Source organism: Nerophis lumbriciformis, linkage group LG02, assembly GCF_033978685.3.
Source record: "Nerophis lumbriciformis linkage group LG02, RoL_Nlum_v2.1, whole genome shotgun sequence".
In the NCBI taxonomy this organism is placed as follows: domain Eukaryota; kingdom Metazoa; phylum Chordata; class Actinopteri; order Syngnathiformes; family Syngnathidae; genus Nerophis; species Nerophis lumbriciformis.
The window spans coordinates 13886022-13902785 of record NC_084549.2 but is presented as its reverse complement, the minus strand read 5'-3'; the positions used below and the strand labels follow the sequence as shown (position 1 = coordinate 13902785).

The window sequence follows — 16764 nt, the reverse complement described above, 5'->3', positions numbered from 1 at the left end:
GACGTAACAATGTCAAAATCTCACGGTACGATATTATCGCGGTATTAAGGCCACGGTAGGATATTATCAAAATGTCAAAAAAAAAAAAGATGACTCGGAAAAAGGGCTTTAGTGTGGAAAGTTAACTGATACTTTTGTTATGGATAAAAACACTTACCGTATTTTACGGACTATAAGGCGCACTTAAAATCCTTTTTTCTTCCTCAAAACTCGATAGTGCGCCTTATAACCCGGTGCACCTAATGTGCGGAATAATTATGGTTTTGCTTCCCGACCTCGAAGCTGTTTTATTTGGTACATGGTGTAATGATAAGTGTGACCAGTAGATGGCAGTCAAACATAAGAGATATGTGTAGGCTGCACTATGATGGCAATATGACTCAAGTAAACGACACCAACATTTTATATGTTCTATTGAAAATATAGAACATTACACACGGCACTCAAAAATCTATTAAAATGTTTTAGTACGACTTTGGTAAGCTATGAAGCCGCACCGCTTGATGGATCGTACTGTGCTTCGACATACGAGTATTATTATGGTGTGTGTATAAGGTAAGACACATTATCTGGCGTTTTGTTTTGCAATATTATGCAAAAGCAACTTTTCTTACCTTCTGGTACCAGCTGATCTGTGTTTGGGATCTGCATAAATCCTGAAAAATTGCGCTTGTCCGCCTTTGTAGTCTGTGGTCAATAAGTTTCTTCTTTTTCTCTATCTTCTTGTTATGGGACATACTCCGCTGTTGCCATTTCTAATATAAAGGGTTCATAGAGCTGACTCTATTATCAGAATGTGTCAAATAATTTTTTTATGTAAAAATAGAACTAGGCTATATCCAATTATGTCATTACATGGTTTTATTTATGCACTCAACATGCAGATTGCTATTAAAGCAATATGTCGAATGTAATTGTGTGTATTTTTTGGTAAATATCCAACTGTTTATAGTGAAGCACTACAACGTCAACAACACTTTACACAACGAAATGTAAATCAAAATGTGCAAAACTGGAAGAAAAAGCATTATCGAGGTAACAGTTTTTGATAGTCTCTAGCAAAGATTGGCATTCAGAAACAAATGTTTTCTGCTTTTGTTTCCTGTAGCTTATTTTCTTCACCTTTCCACCATGTCGTCTCAAATTATGTAGCAACCTTCTCTCACTCTCTTGTACGGCACCACACATTTTGACCAATCGCACGTGGCTTTAATGCACGTTAATAACGGCTTGTTGGGAGGTGAATGACGTAAGTGTCAAATATACATACCGGTAATTGGCTAATACAAAATTTGAACAAGTGAGTGAAAATGCATGAAAATAAAAACAAATATGTTTAGAAGAACGAGCACAAAATCGATTAATAAATGAATGTATGAGAAGCACTTTAACTGTCAGTACATACTCTATAGGATTTGGTCTGACTCCTGTTTGTTCTCAGGGTACACGTTCTATTCTGGAGGAGGAAAGCTACATTAAAGATGTCCTCTCACGAGTGGTCGTGGAAATGATCAAGAGAGAATGGCCTCAGAATTGGTCAAATATGCTCGAAGAGATGGAAAGTCTGTCTGGCAAAGGGGTGAGTCCATTACAATGCATGCTGTTATGTTCTGTCTATATGTTGGGTGCCTTTACCTTTTAATAGAATGTTACTGGAAACCTGGTTCAACTCTGATTGGTGTGTATTTTGAAACAATTTTGCCTATAGAAAATAATGGAAACCGAATTATTCGGTTAGTCGTCATAAAACCTTGATCAACTGCACAGGCAATATCCTGAATTGTCATTCAAGTGCAAAAGTAAGTTAACCTTTAGTACAATGTACAAACAACCAAAACAGTCAAGTCTTTAAAGGGGATCCGTACCTTGTTTGGAATTTTGCTTATCGTTCACAATTATTATGACGACAGATGGATTTCTTTTAATGCATTCTAAATATTAAATACATTCGATCAAAAGTCCGCTTATCATGGAGCTTATGGGAGCTGGTCAATTCTGGCTATCGAGCCACAAAAAACATCCAAAATCCTCCCTTTAGGGTTTTATATACATGATGTAAGTATGTATGTAATGTACAAGTAGATTAATACAAGTTAGAAAGAGGATAATATCACAGTCAGTACACAACACATAAGAGTGTGGATCCATCCATAAATTTGTGGTATCAACACCAAGGGTAGTATTACTATATGATCAATACTAGAGTGATTGGATCGATCTTTTCTTTTTCTCAATATTTATTTGTTTACAAATTCATTAAATAAATTCTTGGACACAGGAGAACTTTGAGGGCAAAAATGATTTAAGTGAGTAGTACATAGTAGTTTTTGCTTTTCTTCAGTTACTTTGTACTATTAATTTGGTTTTGCTCAAACAATTGTATGCAATAAAAGAGCTTACGGGACTAGTTTAAATATTGTGCTGATATTGTCAGAATGTCAGTAGCACACATGAATACATTTAAAAATTTACAGTTAATACATGTGATCGGTATTGGTATCGGCCGTTTTCACTCATGGATGATTGATATTGAATCACCAGCATAAACCCCTGATCGGAACAGCCCTAGTTTTTAAGTTAAATTATTATAAAAACAATAAATTGTCCTGTTTTTATCTTAAAACGTCTTATTATATTGTGAAAAACAGAAATGAGTCCTTTGATGCGATCACTGATGTCAGATATCTAATTCCATGATGACAAGCCAATCTGTGAGATCACATGCTGCAAAAAAAACATGGACAGCCAAAGAAAAAGCGAGTAACACTCTCTATTAGAAGTGTTACCATGTGTGCCTAGGTCATATAATTAGTTTATGTTGAGCATGCATACTGAATTACAATGGAATTGATCAAATACTTCCAGTTGTCATATGCACAATTAAAGTACTGTATACATATTGTGGTTGGATTCATCAACAGGCGGCACAGACGGAATTGGTCATGCTGATTTTGCTGAGGCTGGCGGAGGATGTGATCACCTTCCATACGCTTCCCCATCAACGGCGACGAGACATCCAGCAGACACTCTCACAGAACATGGAGAGCATCTTCAGCTTCCTGATGGCCATTCTCCAACTTAACATTGACGATTACCAAAGACTGGTATTTAAATCATATTTGTATATAACAACAAAACAAGGCATAATGTGTATAAATATGTGTGTGTGCGTGTGTATCTATATAATTTTATTTTATTTTTTTTGCAGAAAGGGTCGCCAGAACATGAAATGAAGGTGAGTAAATTTCTGTCACCATTGGCCAATTTATGGCGCTTCAACCATCCCTGTGAATTATGCGTTGCCTCGCAATTTTGTCTAAAGCCCACAACTTCCCCGCACATTTTACTAATCTGTTTATACATGATTAATGTGATCATTGTTCTGGCAAAATGGTCAAAATGTTGCATAGATTATGTTTTACAGATCATCTTAAAGCCGCTTTCTGACAGTCGCTCCCGGATCCGCGGTTTTGTGTGCGGTCTTTTTTACGTGGCTCACCTTTGACAGCGTCTACTCCCCGTCATCTTTGTTGTAGCGGTGTAGCGTGCAAGGACGGGTGTGGAATAAGTGTCCAAAGATGGAGCTAGCTGTTTTAATGACATTCAGACTTTACTTAAATCAATAACGGAGCAGCATCTCCTCATCCAGAAACAACAACAAGGCTGGAAATGTGTCCCGTGAAAAACTGTCCGACCGGAACTCTCTAATAACTAAAGTTCCTTGGGTGATTAATGTAAACTTACTACACCGGTATGTTTTAGCACTTTCATAACAAGTTTACTGACAGATATAAGTAAGAACTTTACACTACTTTATATTAGAAATGGCAACTGTGGAGGATGAATGCCCCATAACAAGAAGATAGAGAAAAAGAAGAAGCTTATCGACTACGGTGTCGCCACGGACTACAAAGGCGGACTCGCGCAATTTTACAGGATTTATGCAGATCCCAAATACAGATCAGCATGTACCAGACGGTAAGAAAAGTTGCTTTTGCATAATATTGCGAAACAAAATGCCAGATAATGTCTTACCTTATACACACACCATAATAATACCCGTATGTTGAAGCACAGTACAATCCATCAAGCGGTGCGGCTTCATAGCTTACCAAAGTCGTACTAAAACATTTTGATATATTTTTGAGCGCCGTGTGTAATGTTCTATATTTTCAATGGAACATATAAAATGTTGGTGTTGTTTACTTGAGTCATATTGCATCATAGTGCAGTCTACACGTATCTCTTATGCTTGACTGCCATCTCCAAGTCACATTTATCATTACACCATGTACCAAATAAAATTGCTTTGAGGTCGGTAAGCAAAACCAGTATTATTCCATACATTAGGCGAATCGGGTAATAAGGCGCACTGTCGAAAGGATTTTAAGTGCGCCTTAAAGTCCGGAAAATACGATACTGCAAAGTAGCACTTATTGCATAGTTTTGTCTTATTGAAATTTCACACATGTTTATACTTTATTTTTAGATGATTCCCTGTATGTCAAAATGGTGTCGTGTGTAAAAAATGTCAAATGACTGTCCCCATCTCATCTTATGTTAGGCCAGAGCCCACTGCAAAGTTGCCGTGGCGACCTTGAACACGCTGGCCGGCTACATCGACTGGGTGTCCCTGGTGTACATCACCTCGGGAAACTGCCGTCTGCTGGAGAGCTTGTGTCTGCTGCTTGGCGTACCGGAGCTGCAGCTGGAGGCCGCCGAGTGCCTCCTCATCGCCATCAGCCGCAAGGTGTGTCACAGTTGCGTCTTCTTGATGCAGCTCATGTATTAGATCTCATGAGATGTTGTTTAGTGTAGTTGTAGCTGATCATTCTGATTGTGTTTGTGTGTGTGTGTCATTGTTCCACAGGGCAGGCTGGAGGAAAGGAAGCCTTTCATGCTGCTGTTTGATGACGTCGCCATCAATTACATTCTCTCTGCAGCCCAGTGAGTACTTTTACCAGACCTCATCCCTCCGTCATGCCTAGGAATGTTTCAATATGTCTTCTTACAGGTCAGCAGATGGGCCCACATCCCCTGAAAGGCAGTAAGTAGATGTCACAATGACTGATGTTGACCTTTGTGAGGTGTCCAATACATCAGTTAATGTTTTTGCATTTGTAGAACAGTTCAGGTCGTGGAGCGGCGCTACTTGTTCCTGAAGAGGCTTTGTCAGGTGCTGTGTGCTCTGGGAAGTCAGTTTGTTTCTCTGGTGGTAAGTTTGCAAGTCTTTAATGTTGAGTCATGCTTTTTAAGGCTGGTACACACATAAAGAGTGATATTTTATCTGTTACAGACCCCACATATAAAGGCAAAAAGCAAGCATTGTTCAGTTTTATCTTTATTTGTGTGGTGTGCTAGGATAATATCAACACAGCACAGCACACACAACGACAGACGAGTCCTCCAAGTCTGAAATCTCGCGTGAAAAAAATGTGAACTAAAAGGGTTGGCGTTGTAAATATAGATAGTATTGATACCAAAGTGGGTATTGGTATTGGATCCATACTAGTAAGGTGGGATCGATACTTCTATCCTAATTTCTCTTTTTTACGTCCAGCAAATGACTTGATTATCCTCAGTTTTTGCTCCTGCACCGTCTCGTCTGGTCCTGTTGATGCAAACTGCGTGTCATGTCAGTAATTTTAGTGGTTTTATTTACATTTTAAAATGGATATTTTTGGTATGTTACTTTTTTGTTATTTTGCTATAGTGACTTTCTTTCTCAATTGTCTGTAGTATAACAGGAAAGGGATATTGTATATACTATTGCATTGTTTTAAATTGTTGCAGTGGGTTTTAAAATATTTCTATTTGAAGAATATATTTTTCCTGTGTTTTTACAAAATTATTCAGTGGTCGGTATCAGTATTGGTGATACTAGCTCTGTATTTACTGACTAATAATAATTCACAGTATCACCCACGCTAGTGTTCTAACATTTTCAAAGAATAAGCTTCTTAACAACCAACTGCTGTAGCAACTAGTGGAAAAACAGGCAATAGAGAAGAGTACATAGGAGATGGTATTTATAAAAAAAAGTTTAAAAAAAAAGACTACCGGTATAAAAAGTCATGGAGACAGCTTGAACACAGTCTTTACAATCTACAGAGCGAGCTAGAGCAAAGTCATGTTCTCAAAGTATCTACGATGCTTTTTTAGCATCCTGATGGCATATTTTCTATACTACATCAAAATTCACAGACCGAAGATGTGAGGACGTGGACCCTGACTTAAACAAGTTGAAAAACTTATTCGGGTGTTACCATTTAGTGGTCAATTGTACGGAATATGTACTGTACTGTGCAATCTACTAATAAAAGTTTCAATCAATCAATCAAAAAGGCATTGGTGTTCCCCACAGACATGAAGAGTTAAATATTGAACACGTGTAAAGCGGACCAGCACTTTTTTTTTTCCTATCGTTCACAATCATTTTGAGACAAAAACAGACACGTCCTTTTTAAAAAAATATATTTTAAAGATGATAAAAAAAAAACGCTTGGAAGATGCGGCTAATGGGAGTCACTGTAGCCTTCAAAGCCCACCAAGCTAACTTTAAAACCCTCCATCAACGTTTTGTATACACACTAATTCTTGTATTATTTCTTGACGTTTGACTTCTGGCAACAACCCCTTCCGGATACAAACACGCGAGTGTGTTTTAATCATGGCAGATTTGCTAACGAACAACGAAGACAACTATTTTTGGACAAATGAGGAGTCACAACCCAACAATTTTAATCTGAATTAATGGAGGATGAACTACTGCTTCTAGAAGCGAGCACAAAGCAAGAGTGAGCCATTGGAGCAGACGGAAGCCGAGAGAGTGAGGTGAAATTGAATCAAAAGCTACACAATATTGAACTTTAATCTAAGCTATTTCTGCATAAATGGCGTGCTTACCCATAATTCACCAGAAAAAAACGTCCCAAGCCTGCTGGACCAAACTGTCCATCGAGTGAGTCACACTTTATATTGATCATGATACACGCAGCACATCCTGCGTGTTATTACAACTACAGTACATACACTGTCTGGCTAGGTATGTACAAACAAAACATGACATGTGGGATAATACTTTACAGATACCTTAATAGACTTAGACTTAGACACCCTATTGATCCACAAGGGAAATTGTTCCATACAGTAGCTCAGTTTCAAAGGATGGAAAGGATAATGCAGTCTACATAATACTTGCATTATCCTTACCATCCTTACCCTTTTCATCCTTTGAAACTGAGCTACTGTGTGGAACAATTTCCCTTGTGGATCAATGAAGCTTGTCTAAGTCAAAGTAATTTGATTATTCATATTTTTCAGTCAGTACAGATTGTTGTATCGCATTGTGTTGTGCATTAAAAACTCAAATGCGTTTCGTGCTGATGTAGAAGCTAGCTTATCTCTCGCCGTAGTTAGCTTTTACTACTAATGCCGTAGCACGCCCACGTGTTACTACGCTAGAAAAAGAGTTTCTCAGTGTTCGCTCTTACAATGACAATGTCGTTATTATACAGGTTATGGAACGTAAATTAGGTATTGTTGACGGTTTTTGAATGCATTTTTAAAGTGATTTAGAGGTCGAATTGATTGTTCCCGTTAGCTGCATTGCTCTCTTCAAAGAACATGACGATTTTTATGTTAGAAAGCGGAAAAAAACCCACTTATCTTGTCTCTTATAATGATTGTGAATGATTGGAAAAATTCCAAACGAAGTGCCGTTCCCCTTTAATATTTGTCATTGTCGCACTATCCCATTTAGGAGCCAATTATATGGCCAAATTCACTCTCGACACACCTAAGACCATCAGACGATCTTACAAAAAAGTCTTATTAGACATAAGATAATCGAGCGTTTGCTGTCTTTGGTCGGAAGAAGGGAAATCGGGACATAAATAGCCCGATTGTCTTTTAGTATGTACCCCACTTCAGCCATGTTTGCACCTAGCACGTTTTACATTTTCAAGAAACCATTTAGTTGCTATGCCTTTTAATTATCGTTTTAATGGGAAGGTAGAAGCTCTACCAATGTCCTGAACACCTCGGATTCAAAAGTGCATCAACAACTTCCCAGAGCTGACGTCATGTTGTCTCTTTTAGAAGCAAACTAGTTGAGCTAGAATCAACAGCGTCCCCTGCTGGTTTCAGCAAAGTACGGCACATAATTTTGCCTCAAAATTTTTCAAGAAATGTTTCTTTGGAAGTTATCGATTAGTTATAATGCTAATCAATAGTTTTCAAGTTGCAGCTGGTTGTATACTTACTTATATTTTCTTTAAAGCAAATAATTTTCCGGTAGCTTGCATGTTTACGTGGCACTTTGTTGCTAGGCAGATTCAAAAAGGCTTCGGACTTGTCATTACCCGATTGATGCGCGAAGACTACGTCACTTCCTGTCACCTAGGTTTACGGCAGTTATGTTTGTGCATCTTGTCACTGTTACTATGGTCATCTATGTTTTGATAACAATGTCATATAAAAGATTCCATACAAAACATATGTTATTTAAGAATACTATATTTATTATGAAACTACGGGTCCGTACAAAAACTGAACAATGTGTTAAGCTGTACTCAGAAATCCATATTTTTTTACTAGGGACAAGCGGTAGAAAATGGATGGATGGATAATACTACATTAATTCACAATACTGAGAATATTCCCGGGCGCGGCCACCGCTTCTGCTCACTGCTCCCCTCACCTCCCAGGGGGTGATCAAGGGTGATGGGTCGAATGCAGAGAATAATTTCGCCACAGTGTGTGTGTGTGACAATCATGGGTACTTTAACTTTTTAATAAATGGCTACTTTCTGTTAGGCCGCATATATAATAATATTGTACAATGTAATTGGGATTTGTTATATATTGTGTATATTATATAATAATATGATATATCAGTGTATATATTATATACTGTATATATAATATGTAAATATTACATGTTATATTTTATTCTGCTACTATGGTAAATTTTTTGTCTACTTTATACCTTTTGTTTTTGCCCTCTTTTTCTGCCCTTGTGTGCACGATCCTTTCCATACTTATCTTTTCCACCCTTTGTAACTGAACTACTGTGTGGAAAAATTTCCCTTGTGGCTCATTAAAGTTAGTCTAAGTCTAAGATATAAATTTAAGTTAAGTGCGATGTATAAAAGAAAGAAAAAAAATTAACATTTTAAAAGATAAATTACACGATGGTAATCATTACCAGTTCACAAGAGAATGAAAGTGGTTACAATTGCGGCAGTAATGTTTTCTAATTTTTTAAATCTATCCCTTGTTCAATTGTATATTCTTGTTGTCTTTTACTACTGGGTAAGCTATTTTTTTTAATACAAAAAAATCACAGTGCGTCGTAAAAAACTGCTCGAAAAGAAGTGACGTAGTGTTCTCGCATGCGTGGATTGATCAGGTCTTCCGGTACCGTTCGTTTAGTGACTGGCATAACAGCCCAATAGGCTAATGGTGAAAAAGGTAGCATGCAAAAGTCCACTAAGCTCAACTACACTGCAAAAACTGAAATCTAAGTAAGATTAAATATCTCAAATAAGGGTGATATTTGCTTATTTTCTGTATCATAAGATAATTATTCTTACTAAGCAGATTTTATGTTAGTGTTTTACTTATTTTAAGTGTTTTGGTCCTAAATGATCTCAGTAAGATATTACAGCTTGTTGCTGAGATTATATGACCTATATTGAGTAAAACATGCTTGAAATTAGAATATCAACTGTTGCAAAGCTGTGTCATCAACACTCAAGTATGAAATTACTTTTTTAAAGTAATAATTTCTTACTTCAAGTATGAAAAAGAAAATCATGACTTTGACACAATTGTGTCTCATACTAAAACAGATGACAGCCAAATGGACTTTGCTGTTTTATTTTCAATGAAACAATAGAAAATACGTACCGTACTCATATAGTAGTACAGTTGTTATTAGTGAGAATATACTTATTTTAAGGTATTTTTGGGTTCATTGAGGTTAGCTAATTTTCTTGTTCTATTGGCAGATAATTTTGCTTAGTTCAAATAAAATACCCCGCTTTTTTATTTTTTATTGTTTTTGAACACTGACTTTTTGCAGTGTGAGCTCTGCCATTTTTGTACTGTCACATAGTGCTAAATACCCCCATTGTCTCATTCATTCTGGTATGGAAAACAACAGTAGTAACAAAGTGATACAACTACCGTACTTGTTGAAAGAGGCTTTTTTAATCCGTTTGGTCGCTACACACAGATATGGTATTTAAAGCGTATATGTTATGAATGTTCCCCACAGGGTTCTGAGGTCAAAGTGGAGGTTCCTCCAAATCTCAGCAAGTACTTGGAAGCTTTGCTGGCCTTCACCACACATTCCAGCTTGGTAAGAAGAATTATTGGCAACCTCTGTTTTTTTTTTAGCAACGCAGTGAGTGTAGTTGTTAGCATGTCTATTTTTTAGCACCAGAGCAGCTTCTTTATGCTAAATCAGTGTGAACCTACTACCTCAATGCTCTTCTTGTTCCTCTTCACAGTTTCTTAAGGCGTCCACTCTGCCCACTTGGGCATCCATCTTCAGACATGAGACGCTCTCCCGCGACCCCGTCATTTTGGAGGCGGCCGTCAAATACCTCAAAACGTCCACTACCATCCTGGTCAAGGTGAGCATTGTCATTGCATTAGCACTTAAAAGGCAAACTGGATGTCTATTCACGTTTTGTCTTTCTGTACAGACGGGCTTTCCATCCAAAAATGATAACCCAAGCTGTCAGTACTCCCGGGTGGACTTTGACAGTGATGAGGATTTCAACCCTTCCTTTAACTGTTAGCAGTTTTTCCTCTTAAAATTTTCCTAATTGTATCCCTCTATTAGTTTCATTAAATGTTTTGGTGCTACAAACCCCTGCAGCTTTCCGGGCGCAGCTGGGAGAGGGCGTGAGGTGTGCGTGTAGACTTGTTCCCTCTGAGGCTTTTCTGATGGCAGCCATGTGGTTAAAATACCAGCTGGACGACAGCAATACCACACGTACGTATCACTCCTTGTCCCTCTTTGTGAGCTTAAAGGGGAACATTATCACCAGACCTATGTAAGCGTCAACATATACCTTGATGTTGCAGAAAAAAGACCATATATTTTTTTAACCTATTTCCGAACTCTAAATGGGTGAATTTTGGCGAATTAAACGCCTTTCTAATATTCGCTCTCGGAGCGATGACGTCACAACGTGGCGTCACATCGGGAAGCAATCCGCCATTTTCTCAAACACCGAGTCAAATCAGCTCTGTTATTTTCCGTTTTTTCGACTGTTTTCCGTACCTTGGAGACATCATGCCTCGTCGGTGTGTTGTCGGAGGGTGTAACAACACGAACAGGGATGGATTCAAGTTGCACCAGTGGCCCAAAGATGCGAAAGTGGCAAGAAATTGGACGTTTGTTCCGCACACTTTACCGACGAAAGCTATGTTTCGACAGAGATGGCAAGAATGTGTGGATATCCTGCGACACTCAAAGCAGATGCATTTCCAACGATAAAGTCAAAGAAATCTGCCGCCAGACCCCCATTGAATCTGCCGGAGTGTGTGAGCAATTCAGGGACAAAGGACCTCGGTAGCACGGTAAGCAATGGCGGCAGTTTGTTCCCGCAGACGAGCGAGCTAAACCCCCTGGATGTCTTGGCTCACACCGTCAAGAGAAGAATATCGACCCTAGCTTCCCTGGCCTGCTGACATGAGGGTATGTCTACAGAATATATTAATTGATGAAAATTGGGCTGTCTGCACTCTCAAAGTGCATGTTGCTGCCAAATGTATTTTATATGCTGTAAACCTAGTTCCTAGTTGTTAGTTTCCTTTAATGCCAAACAAACACATACCAATCGTTGGTCAGAAGGCGATCGCCGAATTCGTCCTCGCTTTCTCCCGTGTCGCTGGCTGTCGTGTCGGTTTCGCTTGCATACGGTTCAAATCGATATGGCTCAATAGCTTCAGTTTCTTCTTCAATTTCGTTTTCGCCACCTGCCTCCACACTACAACCATCCGTTTCAATACATTCGTAATCCGTTGAATCGCTTAAGCCGCTGAAATCCGAGTCTGAATCCGAGCTAATGTCGCTATAGCTTGCTGTTCTATGCGCCATGTTTGTTTGTGTTTGCTTCACTATGTGACGTCACAGGAAAATGGACGGGTGTTTATAACGATGGTTAAAATCAGGCACTTTGAAGCTTTTTTTAGGGATATTGCGTGATGGGTAAAATTTTGAAAAAAACTTCAAAAAATATAATAAGCCACTGGGAACTGATTTTTAATGGTTTTAACAATTCTGAAATTGTGATAATGTTCCCCTTTAATGTCTCAGTGCCCATAGAAGACTTTCAAATCATACCTTTCATTCCTATTAACATGTGTGAATTTTTCATAAAGTGCTTAAAAAGTCTGCTTACACACAGGTGACATTAAAAAATAGTTAATAAATATTTTGTCTGTTTAAAATTAAATTATTTTAATTGTATGAATGCTCTAAAGCAAAACTTCTTCTTCTCCAGATTTTGGCGCGCTCTACCTTCCACATTTTTCACCCGATTCAAACCGTTCCAACTTTAAACTGTTCCGCCTATTCGGGAGTCGCAGGCTTTTCCTTGACAATTGAATTGACAAATTCCCAGATTTCCCAGAACTACAGGTTTTCCGGGATATTTTTCCCATTCAAAATGAATTGGCCATTTTTCAAACTTCCACCATTTCCACATTTTTCAACCGATTCATACCATTCCACCTTCAACACATTCCACCATCCTGGAAATTCAAACTACGGTACCTTTTTTTTCCCAAGTTAAAAAAAATTCCAGGATTTTCCAAAGCCCTATTTCCACCATTTATTCTGGCGACTACTCCTTCCACATTTTTCAACGCATTTCATCCGTTCCACCGTCAAAACATTCCTCTTAATTAGGAGAAAAACAAAGTTGTTTTTTGAACTGGAAAAATTACCGGTTTCCCGATATTCTAGGAAGTCCGTAGTACCATTTCTCAATTCAACTTCAACATTTCTCGACCGATTTGAAAAATCCCAACACCAGCCATTTCAATTCATTCAGACCATTCAAGTTTTTTACCATTTTAAAAAAAAATTCCCACTTTTCCCCAAATTCCCAAATTTTTGGGGAAATTCCCATTGAAATCAATGGGACATTCTTTAAAGTTCCACAACTCCCACATTTTTCATCTGATTCAAACCTTTCTAACTTCAAAATATTCAGCCTGTTTGGAAATTGTGTGCTCTACTTCAACAATTCTAACAAAATTCAAGGATTTCAGTTCAACTTCAGCATTGGAGCATCCACACGCAATTCCTTCAGGAATTGCCTCATCGAGTTAGATTACGGTAATGAATTATTTAATATATTCTAATGATGTATGAATATGCAAGCTTATAGATTTGATCCTGAAAATATAGAAGCAGTATAAGAGCCACATTGAAAATAAAAAAGAAAGAAAAATAGTTTGTCAAAAAAAGTCGATATGTTACAAAAAGAAAATTGTATTATAAAATATTTTTTTTATATATATGTTACACTCTTTTAACAAAATGGTGACATCTGTCTTGTAAAATTGCAAGTTTAATTTTGAAAAATGCTTTTTGTTCCTGTACAATTTAAACTTAAAACAAAATCCAACTTTATTCTTGTAACGTCTTCCTTTCTTTTTACAAATAGCCTTTTGCAAAAGTACTTGAATTTCCCTACTGTTGGGGAGCTCCAGTTAAATAACATAAACTTACATGTCCTGATGCCGGCTTATTTTACGCTCATCTTTTTCCAGCTGAGACCGGTGATGGCCTGTGCTCCCAGAACTTTCCCCCAGCGCTCCAGTGGGAAGCTGTGACCATCTTCATGGATTGTGTAATTTCACAGATCTTTAGGAGCCTTGAGGAGGAGGTAACAGGCAATTAAAACCATTTTCAGCCCTATAAAGTATGAATATAACATTAGGATGATAGTTTGATGGATTGTTTTATGAACTTAGGTTGTAGATCAGGCGCCCCCAAACTTTTTGACTGCTGAATTTCCCTTCGGATCAATAAAGTTATGATTATTAAAGTTATGATTATTAAGATAATTTTTATACCAAATAATATATCGTAAGAATCAATGTTTTGTGCTCTCCTCCACAATTTTTCCTCAAATTTAAATGTCTTTAAAAACACATTAACATATATCCAACACACTGTAGTGTAGCTCATAAATGACAGTGGCATGTTCATCCTACTCAATGAATCTTGCAGGTTTAAAAAAAAAAACCATTAATAAAAATAATGATATTCATGTTAGCATTTTAGATAGCTAGTGTTTAGCAACACTCTATAAAGTATCCATCCATCCATTTTCTACCGCTTATTCCCTTTGGGGTCGCGGGGGGCGCTGGAGCCTATCTCAGCTACAATCGGGCGGAAGGCGGCGTACACCCTGGACAAGTCGCCACCTCATCGCAGGGCCAACACAGACAGAGTATTATTTGAATATCTTAGTATTGCAAAATAGCAAGTTACCTTTAGGACAAGTTTGCTTTAATTTAGGATGTATAGTAAGGGGGTCCCCGCTCCATCTCTATCAGTTTGCGGTCTTTGGCCTGGAAAACATTGAAGACTCTTGGTTTAGACTGTAGTACTAGCAGAAATAATGGTGAGGAGGGAGTAAGGGTATCCTGCAGAGTTATAAATAAAGAGTTCCTGTGTTGCTTAAAATTGTTGTTCATGAGTTATTGAAACAAGAAACATAACATTCTTCACGTTGTATGCATGCTCTTTAGGCTGATAGAGTCAGATCTCCGCTCAAGTGGTCGAATACTTTGCCTTTCGTGACCGCTTGTACTGTATTTAAATACCGGATGAATGCACAATGCAAAGAGACAGGGGCGGTATAGCTCGGTTGGTAGAGCGGCCGTGCCAGCAACTTGAGGGTTACAGGTTCTATCCCCGCTTCCGCCATCCTAGTCACTGCCTCTGTGTCCTTGGGCAAGACACTTTACCCACTTGCTCCCAGTGCCACCCACACTGGTTTAAATGTAACTTAGATATTGGGTTTCACTATGTAAAAGCGCTTTGAGTCACTAGAGAAAAGCGCTATATAAATATAATTCACTTCACTTCACTCTTTGACTTGTAATGCATACCTTTCCTCGCTAAATATAGCGTCAAAGTTGCAAAATTTGAACCACAGACCCCTTCTGCTGCGTCTTAGTCTTCCGCAAAGCAGGTGCATATGAAGCAGGTTTCCGAATTTGTTTGCGCGAGGGCCAACTTAGAAGCACCAAATAATGTCTATGCAGACTTTAGTAGGGGTTGTCCTGATACTAATATTTTGGTACGGGTACAAACGTATATACTTTTCGATACTTTTTAAAATAAAGGGGACCACAAAAAATTTCATTATTGGCTTCATTTTAACAGAAAATTTTAAGGTACATTAAACATATGGCTGTCAAAAGTGTCCCAACTTGTTGGAATACCTCCTCCCCTTTCTTCTGTCCAGGTGAGATGCATGATTTATGTGTTGAATAACACTTACAGGGAGCAAGGAAGTGAGGAAGCTGCTGATCAGTCTATGATGTAAACATAGGCACACCCGGAAGTGATCACGGCGCCACTTTAAATAGTTTGTCTGCGTTAGTGCTTATAATAACAATATCACTAATACTTGGTTAATATTCAAGTCACAAAATGTAAATTGAGTATTGTTGGTGCTTTTTGAATGGTTATTCATCAGATTTTAGGGGTGGAATAGTGGAGCTAAAAAAAAGCATAGAGAGAACATGCAAACCCCAAGGATTATAAGATAATCGTGGCTCAGAGGGTATACCGGCCATGCCACCAACTTGAGGGTTCCACATTTGTATCCAGCTTCCGCCCTCCTAGTCACAGCTGTTGTGTCCTTGGGCAAGACACTTCACCCACCTTGCTCCTGATGGGTCGTGGTTAGTGCCTTGCATGGCAGCTTCCGCCATCATTGTGTGAATATGTGGATGAATGTGATGTATATTGTAAAGCGCTTTGGGTATCGTTTCAAGTATAGTAAAGTGCTATATAAATATAGACCATTTACCATTTAACTTACGGTACCTACCAAAGAATAGATAATAGGGCTCTATGTTAACCTTGGTGTCCTCTCTTCCTGTGTAGAAATTACCTGTGGACCAGAGCATGGAGCTGCTGCAGGGCTTGCTCAACTACAAAACCGAAGATCCTCTCATCATGTCCTGCGTGCTCACCAACGTGTCTGCTCTCTTCCCGTTCATCAAACACAGACTGCAATTACTGCCTCAGGTCCTTTGCAAGGTCAGTCGTGGCTATTTAATTGACGTAGCATCCGATTAATATTTATGGTGTGATTATGCTGTACAATCTGATCCCTGCGGGGGATATTTTGCAGGCTAAGCTCAAAGAATATGATGTAAAATGTATCAGGAAGCACACATGTATTCAAGGCATCAAAGCCTTAGCACCCTTGCTGCGTGTGGACCTCTGCTCAGTGTGGTGTCACACCAGCATGATGGATGATAGTAGTGCTCCACAATAATTTAGACAGACGAGCCATCAAACTAGGACCTTGCTGTATTGCTTCACAAGGCGAGCAAAGCTGTTTAACCTTATTCCTCACAAACCAAAGAGCCAATAAAATGTATGCATAGTCCTTAGGGCAATAAAGATCCTTGAATCATAGAAGGCATCTCTCTCTGTGAGGTTTGCATGTTTTCCCCACACTTATGTGGGTTTTCTATGGGCACTCA

At 38.5% G+C, this 16764-nt stretch overlaps 1 protein-coding gene across 1 annotated transcript in view; it reads left to right on the top strand.

Annotated features, from left to right (window-relative positions):
• Positions 1 to 16764, top strand: part of xpo5 (exportin 5) — a 49266-nt gene that overhangs the window by 4440 nt on the left and 28062 nt on the right. Inside the window, exons 4-16 of the mRNA XM_061940585.1 lie at positions 1442 to 1579; positions 2922 to 3104; positions 3209 to 3235; positions 4565 to 4750; positions 4871 to 4947; positions 5015 to 5047; positions 5125 to 5215; positions 10283 to 10366; positions 10518 to 10643; positions 10716 to 10806; positions 10892 to 11008; positions 13801 to 13916; positions 16157 to 16312. Coding sequence (XP_061796569.1) covers positions 1442 to 1579; positions 2922 to 3104; positions 3209 to 3235; positions 4565 to 4750; positions 4871 to 4947; positions 5015 to 5047; positions 5125 to 5215; positions 10283 to 10366; positions 10518 to 10643; positions 10716 to 10806; positions 10892 to 11008; positions 13801 to 13916; positions 16157 to 16312 — 1425 coding nt within the window. The remainder of the gene's footprint in view (positions 1 to 1441; positions 1580 to 2921; positions 3105 to 3208; positions 3236 to 4564; positions 4751 to 4870; positions 4948 to 5014; positions 5048 to 5124; positions 5216 to 10282; positions 10367 to 10517; positions 10644 to 10715; positions 10807 to 10891; positions 11009 to 13800; positions 13917 to 16156; positions 16313 to 16764) is intronic.